Genomic DNA, 24,642 nt, shown 5'->3' with positions numbered 1-24,642 from the left:
AAACTCAACCGCTGTCTTCACGTCGGCTATCTGTTTGGTGTTTTCGTTAACGGTCTCTTTCATACTCGCGATTGCTCGTGCATTCTCCGCCACCATTCGCTCCAGGGCATCAGAACGATTATTAATTAGCACTGTGAGTTCTTTGAGCTGCGAGAGGACATCATTAGCGGCATCAATGCTCTCAATCTTCCGCTGTTTTATAACAGGAGACTTGCATGGTGTTTCGGGGAGAGTAGAGAAAACTACTTCAGCAGGCATAATATCAGCACTATCCATTTCCGACTCGAGGTAATCATGCAAATTGTCACTCAAAAGTTTGTTTGAAACTTGCTGTTCTGCCGAGGTAACTTTAGTAGGATTAGCTTTGGCTTGACTCACGGTCTTGTTCTTTCTTTTTTCAGACTTTCCCATTTTCGATTATTAATTTCGTAGAAAAGGTATCGTGTGTACCAAAATAAAAATAGGCAGTCTTTCTTACCGCACTACAAATCGAATTATTAGTCTGAGTTTGCGGAGCTCTTCAAAGCACGTTTAGTCAGAGCGCCATCTTGGCCCTTTTCATACTACGTTATCTCAGTGTCCGTATGTTCGCGCCCGATGACGTCATCTGTGATTACCAATGTCACGTCAAACGGAGTTTTATTTTGTTAGCTTTTGAACATTTTGTAAAGTATAATAGTTTTGAAAGGTATGATATTGTGTAATGTGTGAAAAGTTAGTGTTAAAACCTAACGTTTTGTATTCTAGAAGTGGTTAAAAAAAAACAAGTTATAAGTCTGTGTCAGCTCATGCATTGTGGAAGAGTAAAGAAAATGATGCAGGTTGAAAATGCATTTAGGGGTTACATGCAAGTGATAACATAAGCTAAGTTTTATATTTAGTTTAAAAGAGACTACTGACAAGGTAAATGAGGTTTTGTCATATTGATTTATTTGGTCATACACAATTTATATCTCAGTAATTGCTGAAAGATGAGAAAAGACAAATTGTATTTTATTTTTGAAACTGTCTATTTCATGAGAAAATATTGTGTGTTTGTAACCAAGTAGGATTGAGAATGGTTGTGTAATAAATTCTCTCTCTTTCTGCTGAGCGAGATGGAAGACGGACGCAGAATTTGCCCTCTCTCATTTATTTCTCCTGTTTCAGAGCAAGAGCATATAAGCTGTTTACATGACACCGGCCGGTACCTGTAACGCTTTAGTCCAGTTGACTGATGATATACTGCATGTTGCTTTATTTAACCCTCAGGTGCTCTTCGTTTCGGAGTCACACTTGTTATCTTCCCGGTCAAAAGTGACCGGACACCTAAAAATGAAACTTTCTCCATCCCAGTAAAACCAATGCAATTTATTTTTGTTCTATAAAATTTATTCTTTTTAATTTAGTATTTTGAGACAGTTTGATTGAATTTATTAATATTTATGCAATATTTATGGTTTATTTTTGCCATGGAAAAATATATATATTTTTCTAAATATATATAATTTTTTTAAAAAAAATTATGAATGCAGTATTTTAGTATACTATAGAGTCTTGGCCTTCAGAAAAAAAATATTTTTTGAAGAAAATTAGCACCATCTAGTTACAGTATAGAGAAAAAGCGTAGAATCATGGTGTAATCACTAGCCTTCGTTTCGGAGTCATACTTGTTATCTTCCTGGTCAAAAGTGACCGGACACCTAAAAATGAAACTTTCTCCATCCCAGTAAAACCAATGCAATTTATTTTTGTTCAGTTATATTTTTTCTTTTTAATTTTGTATTTTGAGCCAATTTGATGTTACTTATTAATATTTATGCAATATTTATGGTCCATTTTTGCCATTGAAAATAATACAAACTTTTTTTTATATATACATTTTTTATTTTATTTTTTTTAAGCAGTATTTTAGGTTAAAATAGAGACTAGGCCTTCCAAAAAAAATTTTTGAAGGCAGATTAGCGCCATCTGGTAAGAGTATGGAGAGAAAGCGTAGAACCATGTTGTAACCACTAGATGAAATGTACAGTTCTCTATGGAGAGGCATGTGAATTCCCCAGCTGTTCATGGACACGTTTACTTTTTTTTTTTTTGTTATAGGTGGATTTCAACATATATTTAAACAATCTCAAAGACTATTTCTTATCAAGTTTTAGATTTTTTTTTTTTAATAGTGATTTAAAGTGTTAGTTTTTGCATTATGATTACAGTCAAACCTAAACATTGTGTTAGAAAGAGAATGCTAGGAAGCAAATTTTATACACTTTTTTTTTTATTCTGAATTTGTACAAAAAAAAAACAATGCAATTCATTCAATTATAACACTTTATGTAAAATAATATTTAATGAGCATGTCTATTTGTGTCACTGAACCGTAACAAATATATAGGTGTGTGTTTATTTGTGCGTGTGTGCGTCTGTTTGTGAGTATGGGTGAGTGTCAATATCACAATCTTGATGTTTTAGAGTGTCACCCCTTCATTGTTGAGCACTTTTTTCTGCATCATGGCCAATTTGTAGATTGCAAATTGTAGTTTGAAGTTGTAGATTGTTGTTTTTGTCAATTTCCCATTCATTTCCTATGGTCGGTCATGTTTGACAGAAGAGCAGAAGTGTATCTCATTTTTTTACGACCACTTAAAGTGCTCGAATCATGACCTCATTTTTTTGTGTGTTCACATACATGTTGCCATAAAAGTCACTAAGTTTCGTAATTTTCTGATGAAGCAGTGATTTTTTAGAAATTCAAAACAGATTTTTTAATTACAATTTATTGGTGTTTTTGTGTATAAAAGTGTGTGTGTGTGTGGGTGGGTATGTCTGTTTTGCACTCTTGATGTTTTAGAGTGTCACCCCTTCAATGCTGAGCACTTTTTTTCTGCATCGTGGCCGATTTGTAGATTGTACACACAAAAATTCTCAAACTTTTTGTGTTTTTGTCAATTTCCCATTCATTTCCTATGGTCGGTCATTTTTGACCGAAGAGCACAAGTGTGACTATTTTTTTTACGACCACTTAGCATGCTCGGATCATGACCTCAATTTTTTTGTGTGTTCACATACCCAATGGAATAAAAGTCACCAAGTTTCGTAACATTACGATGAAGCTGTGATTTCTAACATTTCAAAACATAAATTTTTTCGGTCAGAAATGACCGAAGAGCACCTGAGGGTTAACAGGCGGTGACTGTGTAGTTGCTGGTCCAATGGTCATTTACAATATTATTCAGTGGTCTCAAATTAAATTAGTTCATAGTAATATTTTGCTCACATTATTAGTGCATTATACATGTTAGTGCATACATGGCAGTTTTTACATGTGTTGCCAGTGGAAAAAAGCCTGGGAGGGTGTAACAGTGTAGATGAAGAGATGAAATGGAGCTGTGGCCCGTTGTGTACCTGTGATAGGAACTCCATTGATACTCCATGTTATGATTGGGGTTGGTATCCCATCAGCCTGACACTGCAGTCGCACAGTCTCTCCTGGGGCGTACAGCTGGTCATCAGGCAACCTGGTCCAGTAAGGAGCAGCTGCAAATAATCAAAAACAAACTCTAATACTTTTCAAAACCAGGGTGACAGTGACGAGATCAGTACTTTGAGTACTTTAATTTTGTTAGTCAGTAGTTTTTAAAACAAGACTTCAGTCTGTTCTGTTATTTTATGTCATTAACTTTTTGGTGCACAGTAAAACTTTGACAGTGACAGGATTTTTCATTAAAACTATACTGTAGAAATACTATACTGTAAATCTATACTGTAGAAAATAATGCATTGTGGGTAATAGTTGTTTTCAAGAATGTAGCCTACAGAAGTATACTCTGAATTAACAGCGCTCGAAGGCTGTGTTCCCTCATTCACTATCCCCAACATTAGTTCACTAATATAGTCCACTTGACTGAGTGAATGAACACAAATGAGACGCTGATGAACACCTGACAAGCAGAATCACTGAAGGACAGAGAAACAAGAACAGAAAAAGGTGATAATCAGAAAGACAAGAACTATAAGTGAATTAAAGCCAGTATTTTTCATTCATGTACAGAAGTTTTTGTTAAGAATTAACAGAGGTTTTGATATTTTATTCAAAATAATAAAGTTTGTTCTCACCCCTATGGTGATTGGTGTTTGCTTTTGTTGACCCTTAACTCTATAACATTAAACTCTCACTGGTTGTTGTACCTGTATTTTTGTAGAGTGCATTTGTTAGGGCCAAGCCAAGAGGAAGTTGATCAGGTGGTTTTGGCGATGCCATAATCATTCTGGACTCACTTAATTCACTGATCTCATCCTGTGTCTAATCTTTAATTCCATGTGTCTTCAAATTTATATTTATTGATTGAGTAGCTCTGTGAATCTACAGCATAAAATTCAGCAATGTTTCATTAATCTATTATTTTGATGTATATTTAAATCATATTGTGCATTAAACATTTTGAACTTCTCCATGATTTAGACAAACACAGACATCAACAATCAGAATATTAATCTCAACAATGGTGACAATCAAAATATTTACGTAGATGTATGCTCGGTTATAGAAGAGCACACAACTCCCAGCATGCACTGCAGCTGAAGGGTCTTTTTCTATTGGCATCATTGTTGAGATTTGTTGTGGTTTTTTGTGTGCATGATGAGTGAGTGATTGCTACTGAACTTTGATATGTATATGCCTCAACAAATGTGCTTTGAAAAACACAGTTAAAGTAGCCAGAGAAAAAAGCTAATTATGTTAAAAAGTCAAGGGCTCGAATAAAACAAATACTGGTCACCATTAAACATCAATAGTTAAACATCTGTTAATTCTTATTTAGAACTTCTGTAGATGTATGACAGAAATAAAGTCATACTGGTTAGTAATATGTGTAATGTGTAATGGCTGGAAGTCAGTTGTAGTTCTTGTGTTCTGTACGTTTCTTCTCTTTTTTCTCTTTTCTCTTCTATCAGTGCTACTCGTTTACAGCAGGTGTTCATCACTAATGCTGAATAATCTCACTGCGGCACTGTTTACCCCAAACAAACTTTAGAAAAACAGTAATACACTGGCCAATTTGACACTGTTGCCAGTAGTTTAACGTAAAATAAAAAAACAATAATGTACTGTAAAAATCACTGAGTTAAATTTACTAAATGAAAGTCAAGTCACCTTCATTTATATAGAGCTTTTAACAATATAGATAGTTTCAAAGTAGCTTTACAGTGGAGATTACAGTAACAGAGATTTGTCCAGCTAAAGTTGGATTTGATTGATTGATTGATTGATTGATTTACTTCTGTTGCAAATATCATTAGTTATTAATTGGGAGACGCTAACACAACACCGTTCTAACAGAAAACACTTAACACGCTCCGGCCAGCTCATCCGCACAAAACAGAGTGCCCGGTGTCTCTAGGAACACAAACCCTGAAATAGATTCCAAGGTGCAAGCCTAGAATTAAAAAAAAAAAGGTTATCTCTGTGCAAACCTCAAAAAATCAAAAACACGGAAACGCAGACGCTGTGCACAAGCACATCACATGTTTAGTCTATAGGTATGTGTGTTTGAATATGCGGAGGCTTGAAGACCTTCTTTACAAAGCAACCATCAACATATTTTTTTTTACCTAAAAATGTATAATACAGAATTTTTTTATCGATGTGTATCTCTCTATTAGTGTTACTCGATCTTAGTGCTGCATTTGATACCATTGACGGCAACATTCTTTTAAATAGACTCGATAATGATGTTGGCTAGCCTAGAAATCTAGACGCACCCTAGCGGCAGCAAAAATTATTTTGCAGCAAAGTGTGGTCTAGCAACTCTCCATAGACGTTTAAGCTGGAAAACCCCAACTCTGGTAGGGCCAATCACATCGTGTATAGAGTCGGCGGGCGGGCTTAACATAATGATGACAGAGTTGCGACGGTCAGAGCAAGCTTGGACATATTCGGTTTGAAGTCGTTCATTTTCGGATGCGGCCGGCGCCGCGCGCGCTGTTACAAAAAAGCTGTGGCGAAACGATCAACTTGTCATATTTACCGCGCTCGTGCTGTCACGTCGAGGATAAAGGCTTTACTCCGTGTCAGCGGGCGCTCCCGAATCATCTCCACCACCCCGAAGCACCACTACTCCGCCTCCGTTTCCCTCGTAAGCTGATATTATGCTGCGTTCCAGGCAGGTTTTTGAGCACGTAAATCACAACTTCAAACCACAACTTACGACTTTGTAGCATTCCAGGTCATTCATGCCAAACTACCTAGATGTAAACAAACCAGCATGGCGGACCTTACGGGGCTCACGCGCATTTGTAATAATTGCTAACGCCAAAGGCGCTTACTCCTTGTTTATTTGTGGGAAAATGAGGAGGAAAAATAGCGCATGAGGCAAGATAAGCTGTTATACTCTTTATTTTACTTTATTTGTATATTTGGAAATGTATTTGGTATTAATTTATCCTTGCACTCAATGGAATGAAAACTAGTTAACGTTATATTGTCCTAAAGTGTCCTCACCGTGTACCGCCTGCAGAAACACTGCATCTGTAGGGGCTGTCATTGTAGTTTTGTATAGGTTCGCGGGCTATGTGATGTCAGAACTCGTAACTGGGAGTACATCGATCTAGTACGAGTTCACGGGTGGGAAGTCACGGGTTTGACTGCCGTTCCAGTGCACTTTCACAGGTATAAGGTTGGAAAAACACGAGTTACAGGTTGCCTGGAACACGGCATTAGTATTTAAAGTATTTAAATTTAGTATTTTATTTCTCTATTATATTATTTTTTTAATGACGCACTGTCTCTTTCTCTCTCATACATATGTTGGCTAGTTATAAACTCTTTAGACTTTTAATGATTAGTGTTTTATTTTTAAAGTTTGTGGGTCGTGTAAAAAAAAAAAATCCCTTATTTTGGGGATGGATTCCGGGAATGTTGACAGCTGGACTGGATACGGTAAAAGTTTAATATATCAACTTGCTCCGCTGAGTACGTCACTGTCTTCGTTGCTCTGATTGGCTGTAGCGCTATCCAATTGCGTGTAGGGTTGTAACGGTATACCGGTATGACGGTTTATCGCGATATTGACATGTACGATTATCATATCGTGCACATTTGCTTATCCGCGGTAAAAAAAAAAAAAAAAAAACAGAATTCACCTGCACTGCCGCATGCAACTTCTTTCAGCTTGACTGCTTACTCCATATCCGTACAGCGCTGAAAATGTCCGAGACAGAGGCTGCGAATCTCTATCTCCCGCCAAAAAATAAAAATAAAATCTGCAGTATGGGAATATTTTGTAACTTATATCCGAAAAACGATCGTGATGTTGTCCTTGAAGATGGATATCCAGTTTGCAAGATATGTGGGCGAAGAGTGGCTGCAAAAGGAGTAAACACGTCGAACATGTTCTCCCATATTTAGGAACACCATCCCTCCGTGAAGATAAAGGTTATTCATAACTTTTATAACTTAAGGCCATATTATTTCTGTCATGCTGAGGGAATCCCGGTCTGTCAAAAAGACGCACACATGCGTCTTTTTGCGTTACAAAACAGATGCCACGTAAAATGTGCGATTTAAAAAGATAGATGGATAAATAAAGCAAAATATAGCTATGCAGTAGCCTAAATCAAATCGCGATGTGCGTGTCTGTGAATATACAACGCAAAAAGACTGGTGTGCAAGCCCCTTCTATATTCAGCGTGTCTCTGAATGAGCAGCGCCGTTTCGTCTAGTAGATCTAGTACACACTCAAGTACGCATGACGCTCATGGTTTTTAAAGCTGTCTCAGCCACTGAAGACGTGAACACATGAACATATCTAGACAGAGAACACTTAATGTGCACTTTATAATTATTTTTTTAAAGAATAATCATCAAATACACTGACTGAAACTCATAGGTGTTCAGTAGGTGTTAACGCGGGGTTAAATGTAACACGGACCGTTTACACAGTTCGTCAGGATCAAGCAGGCTGTCTTTCCGCTATTTTTCTCTTGCTGCCAGAAGACGGTCTCCCGTGAATTTGCGGAAAGTTTTGATTATATTTCGTGAAGATACTGGACAAAGAGTGTTTTGACACCATGAAAGTAATTTTTTTCATCATAGGTTTTTTTCGGTTTCCGAGTTGGGTGTATACGTTTCCAAATCTAACTTTATATTGCCTTAATCACCGTCTTGTTGGCTCAAACATAGCACCGTTTTGAAACATGTCAGCAATTCCTAGCGACTGTTAGCTAGGTTTAAAATATGTAATACACAGCGGGGTTAATTCTAACAGAGTGGTACAACTAAGCCTCCAAGTGTACAATGATAATCAAATGAAAATGGAGCCACACAACTTTTCAGGTTTGAGTATACATTTAACTTTGTTAGACGTTCACAAACAATGTTGGGATTTAAAATGTTTAAAATTTAGTGTTCTATGAATGATAACTTGTTTATTTATTAAAACAAATAAATGGCCTGTTATTAATGCAATAAACCCTTTAAATTTTTATTTTAAGCTAATTTGTATTATCATTACTGTTATTAATAATAATAATAATAATAATTGTACATCATGCAGCTGCCACACACAAATCTAATTTAATTGCAATTACAATATTTATAATTTTATTTATTATTATTTATTGCAAAACTATGCAGCCCTTTTCTATGTCTCTATCCATGATATTGATCCATAATAGAAGGATGATTGGATGAGGGATATGTATGGATATCTGTCTATGCAGATGCACAAACAATATCAAACTATACAAATAAAATAGTACTGAATTATGTGTGTTACACACAAGTGTTACAACTAACCCCTCTCTCTGTTACAATTAACCCCGCATATGGGGTAAGTTGTAACATTTGCACTTCTGTCACTTTCAGTCCAACTGTACGAAAATGGTAGGTCCTAGAAAAAAACTTTAAGTGTTCATTTGTAGCAGAGATGTGCATGTTGCTTGTGTAAAAAAAAGTATTAATCTAACCTAATTATTTTTTAATTAATTGAGCCAAAAGCAAAAAGCGTTAGGTTGTGCCCCGCTCTCCCCTACAACCTGGAAAAAAAAGTTTGGTTTAGCCTATGATTAAAATATATTACTATTGTGTATAGTTTTTTTTGTCCATGTTTTAATTTATTAAACTTCTCTTGTTCAGACAAACTAAAGTTGTTACATTTTATCTGATTGCATTCTCAAAAATACATTTTGTATTCAATCACAGAATCCAGATCAGTTATTTCAGACAACCCAGAATTTCTGAGGAAATAAATATACATTTCATAAAGACTCTATTGAAAAAACCTTTGTTACAATAAACCATGTTCAACCAAAAACAATATCTGTTTTTATTCATTTAAGGGCCATTGTAGCTGATGCTGATTATAATAATGATAGTTTTAATATCGTATACCGTGAAACCGTGAAACCGTGATATTTTCTGAGACGATTATCATACCGTGAAAATCTCATACCGTTGCAACCCTAATTGCGTGCAGAGAGAATTTGAAAGACAACCGTTTATCCCGCCCCTCGGATTGAGCCCTGTCAATGAAGAGTTTCCAGACCTAACATCTTCTTGATTTAGGTCAGGCAAGCCAGGCTAGATGTTGGCATTAGTGGAACCGCATTAGCATGGTTTAAATCATTCTTATCTGACAGTTATTACTTTATAGCAGTAAACAAAGGTTTTATCCATCACAAGTTCAGTATGGCGTACCACAAGGCTCAGTACTAGGACTGCTGCTGTTCACTCTGTACATGCTGCCATTAGGAGATATCATTAGGAAACATGGAATTAGCTTTCACTGCTATGCTGATGATACTCGGCTCCATATTTCTTTGCCCCCAACAAAACACACTAATTCACAAAATTAACGGAATGCATAGCTGATATAAAATTTGGATGACTAGTAATTTCCTACACGGCAAAATCCCCAGTGTTAAAATTTTTTCTTAAAAGTTATCAACTGCAGGTTTAATAAATTTAAATGACAGTTGGTCAATTTAAGGCAGTCGGTTTCTGCAAGTGAAATTAGTTAACTCAAAATTTGTTTTAATTTAGTGAATTTTTACAGTAAAATAGATTACAGTAAACAACTGTACAGTTACATTTACAGTACAACCTAATAAGGTCTAACAATGTAGGTAATGCACTTTTATTATTATAGTAAGTAGATATCACATGTGCATAAAGGACAGTGTGTGTCTTACCCTCGACTGTGACGGTGTAGTGATGCCTGATGGAGCCCTGGCTGTTTGTGGCAGTGCAGACGTACTCGCCATCATCCGTCTCCAACACGCTGTCAATCTTAAGCCATCGGCCGTGTTGCAGCTCCCGAACGTGGCTGGGAGAGAGAGGGCTGTCCATCTTTTCCCACTGTACTTCTGGAGTCGGTCTTAATCAGAGGAAGCAACAGTTATTAGTTATCAAAGTGATCCCTGTATTCTGAGAGCCTACTGATCCCTTTCCAGTGGTAGGAAAGGAATTGAGATCTGCAAAGTGCCATTAATACTAATAATCTACTTCTATTCTACTAATAATAATTCACAAGAACGACGAATAGCTAGTCAACACTGTTAAACCTTGCTGTACAAAAAATGGCCAAATTATAACAGCAAAATATCACTTACCATCAAAACAGTAATATACTGTGGAAAACATGCAATGTGGGTAATATTTGTTGTTTTCGAGAAAATAGCAGACAAAAATATACTTAGAATCAACAGCACTCAAAGTTGACACTCAGAGGCTTTGTTCCAAATCACACCCAATACACACTTCCCTACATCAGCTCACCATAGTCCACTTGACAAAGTGAATGAAAAGGAGTGAGCAAATTCAGACACTGATAAACAAGTGTAGTGAACAGCAGACATGATGGCACCAGAGGTCCCCACTTAACAACAGGAGTCCCTTTGTCCCACTGTGAGACAGAAGGATGTGATTGGACCCTGCGAGACAACTAATGGCTCATTTCCACTGAGCGGTACGGTACGGGTCGGTAAACCATGATCCGGCTTGCGTTTCCACCGCCAACAGTACCCTTACTTGATCGGTGTGGTGTTTGCTATCAAGAAAGCAAACACCACGGAAAGAAGCAATTGATGTAATTTTCGCGCGAAGAAAGCGACATAGTAAACACCAATGGATGACAGACAGCAGATCTTGTTCTTGCTTCTCGGCATATTTGTCACAAGAAACAAGCGCTAGCATTAGGCGTTTCTCAATACCAAGTAGCCATCGCAAAGTCCGACTCAATGACTCCCGAGGACGCGAGTCCAGTAATTCTGCTAATGGAACAGGGCGTTCTTGAACGCGGCACTCTGCTCGCTCTGGCGCTGCGACTCATTTTAGGCAACAATAAAACGAAATATGTTATAAAACACACCTCTGCTTCTTTTCGATTTCATTTCAATAGATTTAAAACATTATAAGCACACAAATGTGGTTCAAGCAACGCATAGCCTTGATTCACTGCATGTATGTAATGTTATATTTATAAAAAAAACTAAATATAAAACACAACCCTGCCTCTTTTCATTTAAATTTAAAAATATTAAACATATTACAGGCAATGTGTAGTGTATTGCATATCGCATTGGTACAAATGTTGCAATAAACAACATTACAGATGATCTTGTATGCTAATAAAATAAAATAAATGACAAAACGATCTCTTTTTGTTGAATTTCAGTTTTATCAATAATAGCCTTTATAAAAGTATAATAATAGCCATTGTAAAAGTATAAGTAAAAGGTACAAAAAGATATACAGTAAAGCTTAAATAACAGTCAGTCAAATATACAAATTCAGCGCTCAAAGATATGAAACTTCACGTAGCCTTCTGCCAAAACTATTGGCCAGGAAACGAATTATAGATTCACGAGACCAAAGATCACCTGTTAGGTTTCTACAAGACGAACCATATCTCATGTTTAACCACTACAGAGACATCCGAGTCAGCGGCAAACATCAGAACGACTAGCCGAGGAAAGGCTGTTCCCGGCGGGGGACACGAGCGCGAGCGTCCGGTGATCGCTTGGAATGGATCTCAGTCAAATGATCATAAATCTATAAATAAACCACAGATTTGAGCTTTAAAAAACTACTTTCTCGCCTGAAAAACTCTTAAAACTACATTTCGTGACACAATAACAGTAGTATTATATTTCAACTGTATGCTTCTAATGCCCTTGATGCACGCGCGAGTGACGATACTCTGTCCACCAATCAGCGTTCTGCAGTGAGTCTAGCTCCGCCTTTTAGTACCTTTTCACTGTGCTAGGTACCCCAACGGAAGGGTACCCAAACAGTGGTACGGTACGGTTCGGCTTTTTGGTACCATTCACAACTTTTGACAGTGGAAACGCAAATAATTGCGTACCGAACCGAACTGTACCGTACCGTACCACTCAGTGGAAACGAGCCATTAAGGACTAAGGAAATCCAGACTGCCAGAGGTGACGACATCAAGGACCTGTTGATCGCAGGCTAATCTAATCACCAGTTGCCCATTGATCACCTCAACCCTCCATTCCTGAGACCAATGTGTGAACGACCACGGGCAACATGTCCTAGACATCTCCTTATTTATACAGGGAACTGTGCACACAGTGGAAACCGCACCTGAAATAACAGCCAACCTAATCTCTCCCAATATCCACTATCAGCAAGTTCAGAACACTGCCTCAAGGACTTTAAAGGCCCACTGACGTGCCTTGAAACGTGCAGCTTTGAATTGTGTGTTGACGTAATCAGTGGCGGTTCTACTTTGAATTACACCCAGGGCGAGACCCCCTTCGAGCGAAAAAAACTTTGCATATTATAGGCTACTGTAAAAATACACAGAATCTTGTTCAAAAAGCCTAATACACAGTTAAATCAATTCACCAAGTTAATAACATTAAAGATTTGTTTTAAAGGAGTGTCTTTCGTCTTACCTACTAAACTTAAAAAAAGGTTAACACAAAAAAAGGTTTTCATATAAAGATAAACCTCATATCTCAGCATTTAAATCATCTCTAAAAAAGAATGAGTCAATAAAGATACATTCCTGAAATTTATAGTGCACAGTAGCTTATCTTTTATTATTAATAGTAAAATTCGTGCAGATTTTCCCATGGCTGTCGTTGCTATAGAAGCATGCACTCATTACACTGCGCTCTCTACAACGACAAAGGAGTTTTAGTAGCTAATGTATTTCCACCACAGAAAAACGCTTGCTGTAGCTCTGCTAAAATATTTATTTACGGAGAAGAGAAAAACACCCAAGTGTTTGGGTGCACGTGCTGAAAAGTTTATGAGCGCACATCCCGTGCGCCTATTTGAAACATAGAGGATTTGAAATAACGACCTCGAGCGCGCAAAAGACGCGATACGTGAACTAATCAGGAGATCCCCTTGACATCGCTTCTGTGCACGGCACCTTCTCAGCAAGCAGGGCACCATTGCCAATAATTGAATCGAAATGATAAAAAATAGAAAAACTTCGCGGCACAGAGGATTTTTTTTAACTGCTCGTGCCGCCCCCCATGTGACATGAAGAAATGCCGCCCCGGGCGACTGCCCGGTTCGCCCGTGCCTAGAACCGCTACTGGATGTAATTTCCACTGTAACAGGAAGCTAAGGCGGGACATCTTGAATGGCTCCTCCGCCTTTCAAATAGCCAATAGCATTTAGTTTACCTCACAGACTGCAAGCTTGCCAGCACCACGAAAGCGAATCCGTCGCTGATACGTTGGATTCATTAGTAGAAGTGTGAAAAATTCAAGCCATTTCATTCTTAACAAACGTACAGTTGAAAGATGAAATAAAACTTGAGCGGTTGAGCAACCCAACACACATCTCCAACCCACATTACTCCATGATGTGTCAACGGTAGATGTAGTGTCTAAATACATTAAACGTGTTAACTACTGTAAACATGTTCAGAAACGTAACATTTTCATATGATATTATTTAAAGCTAACATTTTAATAATTGCCCTTAAAACATAAAAAGACAGAATTTCCATGTTAATGTGAGTTTATTAATAATCAGAAGTGCAGTACAGCAGATTTCATTTGAACAGTGGTTTGTTTAAACCCAGCAGGCATGATAAAAGATAGTCTGAACACTCACAGGCCCTCTGGGATGCACTCTAGAGTCAGTGTTTGGCCCCTGAGCACCAGATAAGAGCTGTGGGATCCTGCGGGCTGGACCATCTGCGGCCGCCGGCTCTTCACCACTGAATTTGCTGTGAAAACAGGAGAACACCATTCAATCCCACAACTAAGTTTTATCCACTTCAAAAGGCTCTCTTGCGTTTCCCTTTCGCCAAAAAGGAAGGGAAACTTCAACATGTTTCATGTCTTATTGTCTATTTTTGCCACACTTATTTAAACAAGTGTAAAGTAAGAATCAAGAGCATTAGTGAGGCAAAGTACTGGGCAATGAATCCTGGTCTGAAGTCGGCCTTCCAGTTCATTCTTAAGATCAGGTCTAGGTCTTCATAAAAACTAGAGATTGTACTTGCGCATTTTTGTATCCCTGCTCATGAAGAGTTGAAAAATAAACTGCAACCATTGGGAGATGCAGGACTAAAGCTTGGACCTCCATGATTTCAAAACAAATCACGAATTAAGATATCAGCAGTGTTGAGGGTAACACATTACAAGCAAGGTAAGTTGCATATTGAGTTACTTTTTTCAAGAAACTAGTAAGGTAACACATTACTTTTAAATTTACAACAATATATCTAAATTATGTTTTCTAATAAGTAACTCAAGTTAATTTGTTTCCCCAATGTATAGAGAGAACAGAGAAGAGAATTCTCCTGTCATCATGTTGAGAGGATCGTGATTGAGTGCGGCAGATGCGTTCAGTGTGAACATGATGCTCATTGTAGGTCTGGAGTATCTAACTTTCACAAAAAAAAAAACAGGTTAAATATTCCTTCAAATGAATAAAAACTGTGAAACACAAGCTCCGAAAATTACACAGACCTGTAGTAATTAAATGTTAAATAACACAAATATACTTTATGTATTTAATCTCAATTTATCAACCACTGACTTTGCTGCTAACCTTCAATGATCCAGTTCAACCATACTAATAAGCAGAACATATTTTAAACATAACATTTATTTTTGATATTTTAACATCACAATTTGTTGCTTTTTACTTTTGAAGTAAAAGTGTTGAACTTTATTCTTCTGCGATCCAGAATGGCAGCACAGCTGAAAGTGTTTTATGGGCTATAAGTTCCGCATTTGACGCAAGGATGCTCTTCAGTTTCCGGTTGTGGAGATTAAAGCGGAGGAAAATCGAGAAAAACGGCATCATGGCAGAGTCTTCAAAATGTACTGTCCTCCCGTCTTTGAAACGAAACTTTCATAAGTTTAGATGTCGTTTTATATATAGTTATGTTTATGTAATATAATTTTAAAAATAAGCATAAACACAACAAGGGGTGTCTGGTGTATCTGTTTTTGTGACTAACGTTTCTTTAGTATAACCATGGAGTATAAAATTCAATATAAATTCTCGGTATTGCATTGGACTCTATGATCGGCGGAAGTTATCGAGCATCCTTACACCTTCACCGGAAATACCGCCGCGCATAGAGCCCATTGAGCTGCAGCCTTTACTGTACAAGAGTGAACTTGAAACAGACTGTGGCTTATTTATTTATTTTACTTCTGCTGAGAGGGCCTTTACTTTTGCCAAAAATAGAAATGTTTAAGTCATTAAAATACATGAAAGCCCAGCCCAGGTGTGAAAATCAACACAAAAGTAACACATTATTACTTTACATAAAAAGTTACGCAATAAGCCACTTTCTTAAGGAGTAGGCTAATGCAATATTGTAAACGTTACTTTTAAAATTAACTTTCCCCAACAATGCATATCAGTAAATCTGTCAGAATTATATTTGTGTTAATGGTGTTTTTACAAATTTATACCAGTTAGCAGAATATTTATGCTTAAGGCCATTGTACACTGAGTCTGAAATTCACGTCCGAAATTTCCAATACAACCTCACGTTATGTCAATCACGCTTGCACACTGTCTCCGAAACTTTCGTCCGTCATAAAAAAAAATCAAATCTGATCGGGTTCAATTTTCTGCATTTTTCACATCCGTAGCAAGCAGTTTTAAATGTTGTTTGACAATTCAGAACCACCGAATCACGAATACGAAAAAACGCATATGAAAATTACTGTCAATTGTGCATTTCTTTGACAATTATATGGAATATAAATTTAGGTTTCATCTCAGACTGTGTTTTAGTCAATAATAAAAAATTCTGTCTTTTGGTTATACATACTTTGTACACCATTTGCCGCAATTTATCACTTGAATGCTATTTTTGATGCTTTTTCAATGCTTTTTTTCTGTTTGGGCATGCTTCAGTCCCCTTCTTTTTGTTCTGCTTTGTAAAGCATCCCTGGGTTGTTCTGTTATAGAATAAAATGTGTGTAATGTGTTCTAATCACTGGCAGAAGAAGGTTCACTCACAGGCTGTGACGGTGATGGCGATGGGCTCTTTAGGCAGGATGACATTGGCAGTGGTGTATTGGGCATGGCAGGTGAAGTCTTCTCTGCTGTCATTGACTAATAAATTGGCAAAGTACAGGTTTCCATCCAGACTTATGGTCATCCGCTCACTCAGAGGAATGTGTTTCAATTCTGACAAAAAGAAAGACAGGAATGTGATTTAGTTCAACCAATTATAAAGTGTCATGCAGGGTAATTTAGTTAGGCAGAATAAGACTTGTTAGGAAATTTACTCTTGTCCATCCAGTGTATTGAGGGAGCGTCAGAGCTCTCTGGGGGGTTACAGTAGAGGACTGTGCTTTCTCCCTCCTCAAACTGTCTTCGTTTATGCTTCCTCTCTCTGGCCAAGGTTGGGATGGCTGTGAAATAGAAATAACACTTTAATGTGTCTGTGTAAAGAATGTTCAATGTTCAGTTAATTCAATTCACTATTGATCCAAAGGGTCCTGTCATGTATATGTTATCACAAAAATCGTCTCGGTTATGAATGTAACCCTCGTTCCCTTAGTAGGGAACGGACACGTTCCGTCTGATGACGACGAATGGGATTTTCGCTTAGAAAGCCTATCAGCTTCAGTCAATATAAAAAGATCCAATGGCAAAGAAATGCCATGGATCTGCGGATTTTAGATAGCGTAACTCCGCCTCACCTCATGGGTATTTAAGGAGGATGCTGAACGCAAATCAGGCATGTTTCTTTGCTGAGGAGCCAAGACGGAGGTCCGGCAATCCCCGTGGCACAGCGGAAGATGGCAGGAAGACGGAACGTCTCCGTTCCCTAATCAGGGAACTAGGATTACATATGCAACCGAGATGTTCCCTTTCATTGTCAAGTGAAGACACCTGAGTGGGTCCGGTACTAGCTGGTTGAAGCGAGTACATGAGAGGACACTGGCTCCACTCGGAGATTATAGAATCTGGCGAATGTGTTGGGTGTCGCTCAGCCTGCAGCTCTGCAGATGTCTGTTAGCGAGGCACCATGCGCCAGAGCCCAAGAGGACGCCACACTCCGGGTGGAGTGGGCAGTCACACCAAGGGGGCACGGTTGACCTTGCTTCTGGTATGCCAAAGCAATGGCGTCCACTATCCAGTGAGACAACCTCTTCTTTGAGAGAGCCCTTCCCTTCTGACTCCCACGATAAATGACAAAGAACTGGTCAGAGCACCTGAAACACTGCGTTCTGTCTACGTAAGCACGGAGGGTGCGTACTGGACAGAGCAGTGCCAAGGCTGGGTCTCCTGACGATCAGGTCGTGCTTCCCAAAAGACTCACCATCGATAAGGTCATGACAAGTTGTGACATACGGCGGGAGCGCAAACCACCTTGATGGTTGATGTACGCTACAGTTGCGGTATTATCTGTTTGAACTAGCATATGCTGGTTCTTGAGCACGGCTCGGAAGCGTGGCAGAGCAAGCTGTACAGCCAGCAACTCGAGGGAATTGACGTGCTATAGGCGCTGAGGTCCTGTCCAGGAGCCCGCGACAGCACGTCCATTGCACATGGCACCCCAGGCCATGGCAGAGGCATCTGTCATTACAACAAACATGCCAGAAAGCTCGTTCCAGGGACACACTGGCCCGTAGAAAACTGAGGTTCTTCCTTGGGGTGAAGGTCTGACGGCAGGTCAGAGTAACTGGTACTCGGAGATTGCAGTGTTGCCATGCCCACCTTGGGACTCGGTCGTGAAGCCAATGCTGAAGCTGTCTCATATGAAGCAATCCGAGTGCCGTTGCTGAGGCTGTGGATGCCATATGCCCCAGGAGCCTCTGAAAAAGTTTCACTGGAACCAGACTCTTGCCCTCGAACTGTCTCAGGCAAATCAGCAGTAACTGCGCACGCTCGTTTGTAAGCTGCACGGACATGGCGACCGAGTCGATATCCATACCATGAAAAGAGATCCTCTGCACGGGGCAAAGTTTGCTCTTTTCCCAGTTGACCCCAAGGCACAGACGAGCTAGGTGCCGGAGCACTAGATCCCTGTGTTCGTAAACCTGATCTCGAGAGTGAGCAGCTAGGATCAGCCAGTCGTTGAGGTAATTCAGGATGCGAACCCCATGTTCCCGGAGGGGAACAAGGGCTGTCTCGACGACCTTCGTGAAGACATGAGGAAACAGGGCAAGCCCGAAAGGGAGGACCGCGTACTGGTATGCCTGTCCCTCGAAAGCAAACCGTAGGAACGGTCTGTGACAAGGGTGAATCGGAATGACTGGCCTGTTCACGGACGGCATAGCGGCCCGGTGTGGGGACGCAGTCATTGACTGCATCCTGACAGAGGAGACCAGGGGAGGAAGAACGTCCCACAGGGGTCTGCTCTGCCAGGGGGCTGGCGACAGAGGGGGATGAGAGTGGTATGGTCCAAAGACGGCGCGCACTGTCAACCGACTCTGGGACAGAGGAGGACGAGGTGTGTACGGCTCGGGGATGGAGCACCATGTCATCCAAGAACTCTGAGTGCTCAGAAATGAGTGTGCTACTTCTTTCTTTTACCACCCGTGGGTGAGCAGCGGGAAAAGGAAACCATTTCCTGTGACGTAGCACTCATCATCCCCGAGCTGCCTGTCTCAGGAGCGCCGCTTGGCCCGGCGTTTAGGGGGGAGGGGCAGGAGAAGGCTGGAGCGTTTTCCTGTGACTTCCTCCACGACCGGGCCCGGGTGAAGGCTGCCCTCGGCGGCGAACAGTCTGAGGCGCATGCCCGGTCGACTGGGTGGAGGCAGCAGTGGGTCAGCGGGGCAGGATATGTTTAATGGCCTCAGTCTATTTCTGTGAAGTCGAGAACTGTTGGGCGAAGTCCTCGACTGAACCGCCAAAAAGGCCGTCCTGGGACACGGGGGAGTCGAGCAGCCGAGACCGCTCGGACTCCTTCATGTCGGCCATGTTTAGCCAGAGGTGTCTCTCCTGGACCACGGCTGTGAACATCACCAGACCCAGAGAGTGTGCGGTCACCTTCATCGCCCGGAGGGCAAGGTCAGTGGCGGCGCACAGCTCATCGAAGAGCCCCGGGTCTGTCCTGCCCTTGTGCATGTCCTTGAGTATCTGGGCCTGGTAGACCTGCAAAATAGCCATGGCATGCAGTGAAGCGGCTGCATGGCCTGCAGCTCTGTAGGACTTCGCCACAAGCATAGACGAATAACTACAGGCTTTGGACGGGTGCTTAGGCTCACCACGTGAGGAAGCACTCTGCCGACACAGCGGCATCCCATGGGCAGCGGCTCCCTCGAGGGGAGGAAAGGTGGATGAGACCAGCGAGCGCTCACGGGAAGACATGAGAGTCTTCCAGGACTTCGTGATCTCATCATGCACCTCCGGAAAGAAAGGTATTGGGGTCGGCCGCGGGCGTGAACCGGCGGCCGTGCACAAAAACCAATCATTCAGCCGCGAGCGCTCAGGACAGGGTGGCGGAGACCACCCCAACTCGATGCTCGCGGCTGCCTTAATTAACTATTAATAAGTTCCTGGAAAATCTAGACTTTAAACAAATAACCATTTTAATGTCTAGGACGTTTGCATTGTAAGATTGTACTGGGAGACTTAAGATATACAAATGTTGAAAAGTAATGTTTTCTCATAAAATGCAGATGATTTCCTATTTGTTCAATGGAATGTTTTACGATGTCATGAGCAATCCAGCCATTTATGTAGATATCAAGTGTAGTGTTAGTTTCGGCAGGTCACGTCATCAGTCAAGCTCGCGTCATCTGACTCTCAGCTGATCCACGTCTACCTATTGGGATATGGCACCTATCACAAGCTGCATTTCCATTACCCTTCAATTTGCGCAAATTGAAATTGCGAAATGAAAATACGCTCAATGGAAACACGTCAATTTCGCAAAAACTCCCGTTTATCGCAAAAAGTTTTTACGCTCGTATGAAGAGGTTTTTCAGGAAATTTGAAAAAGGATTTTTTCGCAAAACTGCAATGGAAACGGATTTTGCGCATTTATAGTCACCTGACTTAGAAGACGGAGTCTGTTTTAGGTCCGTGTCCGCAAATAATAATAATAATTATTATCATCATTAGTCTGTTATAACATTTATTAGGCTAAATATGTAGAAGACGCTTTTATCCAAAAAAGGAACAAAACAATTCGTCACATCTCATTCATAGTACAGGTTGGACAATGATAATAATACGGCTAAGATTATCAAAAATAAACACTCGATTTTGACCAATATCCAAGAGTGTGCGCGGAGTTTGGAGCACGCACTGGATGGCAGACAGACGCGGGCGCGCCGTGAACACTTTCATTTCCCCATCAACAGTGGAATCAACAATACTCTATCATTTCTGGTTATACAGAAAATAATAATACATTATTCGCAACTACTTTTATTTGCGTAATGTCACAATAACAAGAAAACGTTGTGCTTTTGTAAAATAATATAAAACAATCAGGCGCACTTTATGATCTTCATGAACTGGAGCGAGAGAACTGAAACAATATAAAGCCTTTGAAGACTAAAGCTTTAAATGTCCACTTCAAAAAGAACAAATTCGAATCGTAAGCTAATACCTTCTGATTATGTTATCCGTATGAAAGGTGCAATTCTCTCTAAAGGTGCATCCGGAGATTGTTTTTAGCTCGTTATTTTTTCAGACGCATTTATAATAACTCACCTATAGCCTACAGCACTGCGGGAAAAATATCATAAATATCCATGTTCTAATTTGGTCTTAGAAAACCAGTAAAATCTAAATTTTTCCCATATTAATTTGTAAATATTTAAAATGTTTTAACGGGGGCAAACAACGGAATCTATACATCTCAATTCTCCAGCTGCAGTCATCTCTGAGGGAAGACAGTGAAGCGCTCTTTGATAACGTGATGATTACGTCCCTGCAGATCATCTGTCCACCATCGTATAAAGCCCGCCCTGGCAATTTGATTGGCCCGTTCATTTTTTGCCTGATCATAATTACTCCTCAAAGTATCGAGTCCAGACCGAACTTCCCGACCAAAAAATATTGTGGGCGGAGTTCGGGCTGGCATCCAGGCTAATATAGCGCAGCATTGGTGTGGTCAAACTAAAATGTTGGTGTTCAACTTTGCGTTTTAAAAATACAAAAACCGTTCATTTTTCGTTTTGCAACGACCGTTTGGACATAATACGAGACAGAGTTCTTTATTAAATTCATTTAAAAAAAAAAAGAAACAATAATTACAAGAATAGGCCTAGCCTCTCTAAACCTCAAAGAAATGCCATCAAGACATCGAAGCAGAAATAAGGGAGAAACACCAGGAACTCCGTGTCTTTCCCTGCCATTAATGCTTGGATAACACACCACGTCTCCGTCCATTAATAATAATAATATCTAGTGCGGTGCATGGCTGTGAAATAGATTATAAACCTACAAAAGTCCGTTGCCATGATTTTTGGAATGACTTATCGCGGGAGGGAAACAAAGACGTTTTAGTCTCATAACATCGGTTAATGGAAACACCGTCATTTTGCAATAGTTTTTTATCGACATTTGGAAAATATCACAAAAGTTTTGCGCAAATCTGTAATGGAAACGCACCTACAGTATCCCTATATAAGGTCCACTTGTTTACTGTTGAGTCTTATTATGTGTATATTGTTATATAGTCTGTTGTGCTTAATTTAGTGTATGTAATTTTAGGTTTATGCTTTTAAAACACCCAGATCAGTGACTGAAAGCAGAGTGCTGCACATTTGACACTTGGGAAATGAGGATAGGTCACCAGGTAGCCCATGCATACAGAAAGGTGGCATATAAGTAAGGGTTAATGCCCGACGAGGTGTCCATTGTCAGGTTTTAATGGACGACGGCGAGGCGTAAACCGGCCGACGCGCAGCGGAGGACGGTTGCCTCCGCCGAAGTCCATTAAAACCTGACAATGGACACCTCGGAGGGCATTAACCCGCTTATACCATGGTCACTTGCCAAATAAAACATTTTTAAAACATTAGTTTATATTTTAATTAGGCTAAATCTAGTTTTTACAAATAATAACTTGCCTTGCCTGACTGTTTATTTAGCAACCGGAGATATTTATAGTCCGCTTAGCTCGTATCCCTTCAGGTTCACAAATGTATTTTTTTTTTTCATGAAACACAAAAGGTAGGCATAGTTTTTTTTTTATTACACATAAAACAATTAATCAAACAACAATAAAAAAACAATTAGCTCTGAGCTCCAGCGATTTGCGCTTAACGTTATAGAGGGCAATAAATTAATCAGATCAAAGAGAGGGTCATTTGCCTCAGGCTCCTTAGGCTTGAAACGCTGTAACGTTCAGCCTTCTCCTGCCTTGGTTGTTTGGACAGCTGCGTAAAACTCCCGCAGGGTCTCATTCAGGGGTGCGTTTCCCGAAAGCATCGTTAATCCAACTATGGTCGCAAGTTACGTCGTTACCAATAGAGTTCAATGGAGCAGCGCAGCAGCGGTGTAATTTCCTCCGTTTTATTTACATTTTTTCTTTCTTCAGCAGCATACCAGTCGTCAAAGTTGCCATATTCTCCATAAATGTTAAAAGAAATAGCACGAAGTCGCTCATTGTTGTATTAGGCTATAATATCTAACGTTAGATGATAGAGCTAGACTAGAGCATGTGACTGCCTGTTGCTATGGTTACTCACAGCCGTTGTGGGCAGCGCATTTATTTATTCATTTCGAATGGTAAACAGGCAGTTTCACCAGAACTACTTTACTAGGTGTCCTCTATCACTTTTTAACGGACACCCTGCAGCCAATCAGAATCGAGTATTCACCCAGACCATGGTATAATGCACAGTAAAGCACACCAGAGATAGTAACAAATATTTAGAGCACTAAGTCATTCCAAACACTGAGCCGATGAGATGGTCCTTGAGGACAGACTCACGCTCTGTGATCAGGTGCACCAGGTCTGAGACGGCCGTTCCCAGCTCGTTCGCCACATAGCAGCGGTACGAGCCATTATACGAACTCAGCTCCTCATCTAGACCCGCTGTCCGGCTTCCAGACCCCAGCAGAACCTCCCCAAACTGCTTTCCATCTTTGACCCAACGGAAACTGTCCATGGGAGACAAGAACAGAAAGACCATCTTAAAACTACAGCAGATTAAGACAGACAGAACAAAGAAATATACAGTATACAGTGCTGGTCAAAAGTTTACATGCAAAATCTACTGCCCTGAATAAGCTATAATAAATGTTTCCATATAGTCACATGTCAAAATGCTAGCTGAATTTACACATATGACCTCGTTCAAAAGTTTACTTATGCTCGATTCCTAATTTGGTGGTGTTAGGTTTAGGATCAGCTGCTGTCACTCCACCTATCCATCAGTGACCGTGTGGACCAAAACACCAAGGATTACTCATACACAAATATTACCAAAGCTAACCACAATGACAGCGCTTGGGTGGCTCACTCCTGTTTGCCAGATCTGGGCCACAGGCCGACCATAGCAATGCCACATGTCAGCCAAAAGCAAAGAAATAATCCAGAACTGGACCTTCTCTGAGCCACACAACACACGTCATTTTGCGTTGTTGCGATTCCAATACTAGCATCGGTAATTCATTTATCAATAAAAATTCTGGCATCGTTATCGGCGAGTACTTCTCCCCATGTACCAATCTGATACTATTTTCTTAAACAATATGCAAGCTAGCTTTGCTTAACGCTGCAAATCGGAGATCAATTCCTCTTCGCTGTTCGCTGTTTGGCAGTGTTTGAGACTGGGGTGGTGGCACAAGATTAGCAGCTTCATCACTTAATAAAGCATTTGAAGACACGTCACCCCGCAGAACACGGATGGCAGACGGAGGATGAGCCGCGTCAGAATCAACAACCTCTGGAAGCTTCACTCAAACGAAGAGAAAAGTTTTCAAAAGACAGCCAATGAGTGATAAATATAACCAACAAAATTATCAAGTTTATTGTTCTGGATGAACAGCCGCTGTCAACTGAAATGCTGTGTATTTAACTAAATTGTTTCTGGACTGTAAGTTATAAAGTGGTTATGTAAGAGGTACATGTGTTAAAGGGCACCTATTATGCAAAATTCACTTTTACATGGTGTTTGAACATAAATGTGTGTTGGCAGTGTGTGAGCAAAACCACCCTAGAATGATAAAAATCCACCCAGTGTTTTTTTACAATCTCAATAAATCATGTGCACTGTCTCAGAACGAGC

The 24,642-nt window shown here is 40.1% G+C and overlaps 1 protein-coding gene across 2 annotated transcripts in view; it reads right to left on the bottom strand.

Moving 5' to 3' along the window:
* l1camb (L1 cell adhesion molecule, paralog b) overlaps window positions 1-24,642 on the bottom strand; it is an 87,505-nt gene that overhangs the window by 32,333 nt on the left and 30,530 nt on the right. For both annotated transcript variants that reach the window (XM_039682262.2, XM_089124242.1), the window contains exons 5-10: window positions 23,343-23,512; window positions 16,726-16,851; window positions 16,454-16,624; window positions 14,075-14,189; window positions 10,165-10,349; window positions 3,382-3,513 (exon numbers count right to left, since the gene is read on the bottom strand). In XM_039682262.2, the coding sequence (XP_039538196.2) occupies window positions 3,382-3,513; window positions 10,165-10,349; window positions 14,075-14,189; window positions 16,454-16,624; window positions 16,726-16,851; window positions 23,343-23,512 (899 nt within the window). The remainder of the gene's footprint in view (window positions 1-3,381; window positions 3,514-10,164; window positions 10,350-14,074; window positions 14,190-16,453; window positions 16,625-16,725; window positions 16,852-23,342; window positions 23,513-24,642) is intronic.

The sequence above is a fragment of the Pimephales promelas genome, chromosome 20 (assembly GCF_988280905.1).
Source record: "Pimephales promelas chromosome 20, fPimPro1.hap1.1, whole genome shotgun sequence".
NCBI classification, from domain to species: Eukaryota; Metazoa; Chordata; class Actinopteri; order Cypriniformes; family Leuciscidae; genus Pimephales; species Pimephales promelas.
This window is presented reverse-complemented; position numbering and strand designations above follow the sequence as displayed.